The sequence below is a fragment of the Nansenia antarctica genome (assembly GCF_963989245.1).
Source record: "Nansenia antarctica genome assembly, chromosome: 1".
NCBI classification, from domain to species: domain Eukaryota; kingdom Metazoa; phylum Chordata; class Actinopteri; order Argentiniformes; family Microstomatidae; genus Nansenia; species Nansenia antarctica.
Window position 1 is genome coordinate 111,931,201 of NC_137674.1, and position 4,841 is coordinate 111,936,041.

A 4,841-nucleotide genomic window follows, 5' to 3' on the forward strand; every position below is an offset into this window, starting at 1 on the left:
AGATTTTCTATTTGAGGGCTGCGTTCGTAAATTCGCTCCGGAACTCTGATTAGAACTCGTGGAACGCCTCTTGTCCAATCAGATTGCTTGGTCTCTTTATGACGTTGACCCCAGCGTGCGCTCTGGTGATTTCAGAGTAAGTTTACGAACGCAGCCCAACAGTGAAGGACTCCTTTCCCAGGACCAGCGGGGAAAGGGGTCTAGATTATGCCTGATGAAAATTGTTTTTTTTTTCTGCTCGAAATTATAGTATTACATGCTGTTCCCTGGTCAGTGTCAAGAAAGATAATTGTTAAAAATGATTTTAGGTTAGTCATTATTTTTCTTTAAACGTTTAAATCATTGTATAGAAAGGTTTGTGGTAATTAACAGGCTTCTTTGTGTCAGCATCGCATGAATCAGTTATTTTACCGGCTCATGTCTGCCCCCTAGCGCTGGACAAAGAAAACGCAACACAATATTGGAATAATATTATGGTCCAAGGGGAATTATTGTGAAAACATCAGTTTCAACTATTCATAGACCCTTTGGTAAAGATGTTACAGTGTGACAATACAACTCAGAGAGAACATGAGCAGGGTTAAGTTATGACTTCATTTAGTGGGCTTATGTTCCCTGACATTTGGGGAGATATGCATATGCCATAACTAACTGTGACAATTGCCCTAATGGTATCTGTCATTTGTTGTGTATGACAATTCTTACCAACCCCGTCAAGTCAAACTCCCACATTTAAAAAAAAAGTTCTATGATGTAAGATCAAGTGATGTCACCTGAGAAGGTAAACGTTTTGTCCTACCAACCCTTTGTATCAGTCAGCCCTCCCACGTTATGTAATTAGATTAGATTAGATTTAACGTTATTGTCATTGCAGAGTACAAGTAGTAGACAACGATTATGTAATATCTTACATAAGATCTTACATGTAGCAGATGATACAATCAGAACATAATAGAAGCCAAAGTCTTGATGATGATGTCAGAACAAGTGTCCCATATTTTCAGTCTGAATTTTGGGGCGACCAAAACGTTGTTCATTACAACCAAAGTTATGTCTTGGTTCCTTGTTTGTAACTGCAGATTTTATTTGTTAGTCTGTAGGGAGTTCCCTAGTCTGCAGGGAAGTTTGTTGTAATAAACTGAAGTTGTTTAATTTGCATGCATATATTCAATAGTAGAGACTGTGAAATAAAATACTGAATAAAATAGTTTATGATACACTCCAACTACAACAGGCAAATGTGTGTTAAAATGTTTATTTCTTAAATGAATATACGTATATATATTATATATATATAGATATATATATTATATATATGTATATATATAAATTATGTACAATTCTAATAAACTCAGAAATACAAGTTAAATGTTAACAAATATTAATGTTTTAAAATGTACTATCAAAATATGTGTGCAAGAATTGTCATTTTGGAACTTCTAAGGCAACAATATTTAGCATTTAAGAGTTTCTTCTCAACACTTCACTTTTCACTTGTGACTATTAAAACATACTGCGGCTCAGTGAAAGTACAAGTTTTTCTAACAACTCGTGACGTTAGAATTATAAGGTTCTATCTCCATTTTTGTCAAAATTGAGTTTTTTTACATAATCTGATCCATTAGGTGTTTATTAATGCCTGTGTGGTGTTATTTCTACAATGTTGCCATTTTTGAGTAGTAATTCATAAAATACAAAGGTTCCATCTCACAAAACATAATGGAATGTAAAAACTTTGACGCTCAATATCTCTGAACTGCCCTAAACGGAGATAGAACCTTATAATCCTAAACGGAGATAGAACCTTATCATTCTAAACGGAGATAGAACCTTATCATTCTAAGTTCACAAACTGAAGTCAAGTATAAAACAAATAAAATGTGCTACAGTGTGTAGGCCTAGTAGGCCTACTGTAGACTACAATGCGTAAGGAGTTCACAGTGTGTGTAGCCTACATTTCATCCTTGTTTCACATTACAAGACGGCTCAAGAACTTTGTTCCTTGCTTCATACTTCATATCATCTAAAAAAATAAAATAATATTCTGTCATGTTACATAAACTAATTATTCCTAGCGACAACAGGCCAGCTACGTGACAGGGTAACCCTGGCAACAAGAAGGCAGAGGTTCTGGCTAGTGATTTTCCATGATATCTTAATAAAATAATCCTCTCTAAACTCTTCTGTGACTGATCACCCAGGCAGAAAGCCTAATGGGTCGGCTTGCCATGTGACCAAACAGCAGACTTCAACAGGCATCCTTCTCTAGGCGAGCTACTTTTCCTTTGAGACCAACTGGTAGGCCTATTGGTCCCACTGTGAGGAGGGTGAAAGGTCACCAGTGGGGGAACTTATTGCCCCAGAGTGTCATGCATGATGATGACTGTCCTTTGCTGTTGCGCCAGAGTCTGCAGGAGGTCCGGCTGAGGCTGATAACACCCTGGACTTCAGCGGGACCCCTTCCTCCACGCTTCCCCCGTCACCTGAGAAAACAACAATCTATTTAAAGTGCCGCAACAGACCGACAACGTGGAGAGACACAAGCAGGATAGAACAACACAATCACACCTCTCTGTCTGCTGGGTGGAGATGTGCTCTTGGCCTGGTCTCTTGGCCCTCGTCTGCGGGACAAAGGCAAGCATCGGAACGGCCAAAGGGAGGCGTCGCCCCCGTCCCCAGTGTTGTTATCTGCAAAGCAATAACGGGCGTGTAAACACTTGGCAGCATATTTAGGGCAGTTTGCATAATGAATGCTTCTTTTGTTGTGAAGTCTATTGCAGCCTTGCTTGCGGGTGGGAAAGAAATATGCATGCAAAAAATGTTTCCCAGCCTTGTGAGTGTCATGGCCTGACCTACATACAAACAACCAGTCAGTCACAACATCATTGGAAATGCTTTTGAAATATAGGCCTGGCAACTGGAAACAAGGTGAAAACTTGGCCAACAAAGTTCACTACTACAAAGATTTTAAAAAGGTGTATTACACCTGAGGATTGAGATGAATGCATAGCTGCAAATATTGAAATATAGGCCTCTCTCTCTCTCTTCTGGAAACAATCATAGGTTTTCGGCCAACAAAGTACACTACAAAGATTTTAAAAATGTATGCATGTGTTACGGTCCATGTGAGAAAAACTAGGGTTAGGTGCTACGTCGACTTGGTACATGCTGGCATGTCTAACCCTAATCCTAACCCTAACCCCTAACCCTAGCACCTAACCCTAACCCTAGTTTTCCCACATGTACCGTAACATATGTATGTATTACAAAGTAGTACAATGTAGTACAAAGTACACTACAAAGATGTTAAAATGTAAATGTATTTCACCTGAGGATTGGGACGCATGCATGGCTTTGCAGGTGTTTCTCTTGATGTCCAGGATCCTGTCCTGCATCTTGGGGATGAAGGTGCCCACCCATATGGCCTCGTGGGGGTGCTTCCTGAACACGGCCCGCAGGTGACCCTCCAGGAGGGCCACGGAGACGCGCGTCTGGGCGCTCTCCACCCTGGAGCGGATTAACCCGATCAGCGCCGGGTGACAGTGACCCCCCCGGGTCACCCTGGGTCTGGTGGTCCGTGCCCTGACGTCCTTCAGGATCTCTCTCAGACAGATCTCGTTGTTTAGTGAAGTTTCACTGAAGAACTCTTGTCGGAAGATGAATATGATGATCGGGGAATCTATTGTCCTCTTAATTGCCCCATAACGTGGCGTTTCTCTGGTCCTCTGCTCGTTCCCATTGAGCGCATGTGGAGGGTTTTTCTTTTCTTTATCCTCCCCCACCGGAGTGGATTTGGCACCCAATCCTAAATCCCTTGGCCTCTCTGACAGAGGTATTTCGTTCCCTAGAGGCAAAGTCTTGGTGTCGGTGGTAACTTGTCCAACGTGACTTGTTGCAACAGCAGAATAAAGCTCCGTGCGCTCCTTAGAATAAAACATGTCCTGGACCAACTCCTGTAATATTCCAGCCTTTTCTCCCTCTCCCTCCTCCTCCTGATCGGGTTTGCAGGAGGCATCACTCACCAAATAAATCTTCTCTTTCCCTCCGATGTGATGCACTAGCTGCTGGAAGTCTCTCTCCTCTGCAGGCTGCGCTGTGATCACCGGGCAAGACATGGTCCAAAATAATAATAATATTGATATAAAAAAATTACCAAAAAATATAATATATCCCAAAAAACGTCCCTCTTTACGCGTGAGGATGTCCCCTGTCCTGTCAGCGCATCAGAGAACCCTATGTCTGATATGAAGTTGTGTTGTCAACATGGACTTCAGAAGGCTGTTTGTGACAGACAAGCCCACCCACACGGACAGCCACATAGAAACGTGGGCTGCGTTCAGTACAGTCGCTCTGGAAATCTGATCAGCACTCGTGGATTGCTTCTTATCCAATCAAATGACTTGGTGTCTTTATGACGTGGGACCCCAGGGTGCGCGCACGGCTTTACGAACGCAGCCGTGGACGTGCGGAACCTTTCCCAAGGGCTGGAGAAGGCGGGACTTAGAGGAGGCGGGACTTAAAGGTTCATGGGGGGTTACTATTGGTCACACAGTCTGATAGGCGGGGTCGCCGAGGGATAAGAACCAATAAGGACGCAGACAGATATTGCATTAGCAAGTTAATTTTTAATACATGCAACATTAATGGTAAATACACGAAGGATGGTATCGTTCAGGAATATAGTACATGCAATTGTTTTGATAACCTCAATGGATGGGATTCTCTCTCTTTATCCCTAGTATTCGCAAGGAAAACACTCCTTTCTTCTCTCCAAGGTTGTAGAGGCCTGGCTTTTCAGAGAAAAGAGAAAAATAATTCAGTTAAAATCATGCCTGTTATTA

General features: G+C 42.1%; 1 protein-coding gene across 1 annotated transcript; it reads right to left on the reverse strand.

Annotated features, from left to right (window-relative positions):
• Positions 1–1,252: 1,252 nt before the first annotated feature.
• On the reverse strand, positions 1,253–4,270 carry LOC308158854 (uncharacterized protein). The gene is made up of 3 exons (XM_080532564.1): positions 3,329–4,270; positions 2,569–2,688; positions 1,253–2,483 (listed from the first exon to the last, which is right to left on the reverse strand). Exons 1-3 carry the CDS (start codon positions 4,113–4,115, stop codon positions 2,368–2,370), a joined length of 1,023 nt encoding a protein of 340 aa, XP_080388690.1. The 5' UTR covers positions 4,116–4,270; the 3' UTR covers positions 1,253–2,367.
• Between the last annotated feature and the right edge of the window lie 571 nt (positions 4,271–4,841).

What these genes read in the sequence shown, in the direction of transcription:
- LOC308158854 (XM_080532564.1), bottom strand. Translation starts at nt 4,115, where the DNA reads ATGTCTTGCCCGGTGATCACAGCGCAGCCTGCAGAGGAGAGAGACTTC. An exon ending in GCATGCGTCCCAATCCTCAG is followed by an intron (nt 2,689 to 3,328) that starts GTGAAATACATT and finishes ATTGCTTTGCAG; the next exon opens with ATAACAACACTGGGGACGGG. An exon ending in TCCACCCAGCAGACAGAGAG is followed by an intron (nt 2,484 to 2,568) that starts GTGTGATTGTGT and finishes TTGTTTTCTCAG; the next exon opens with GTGACGGGGGAAGCGTGGAG.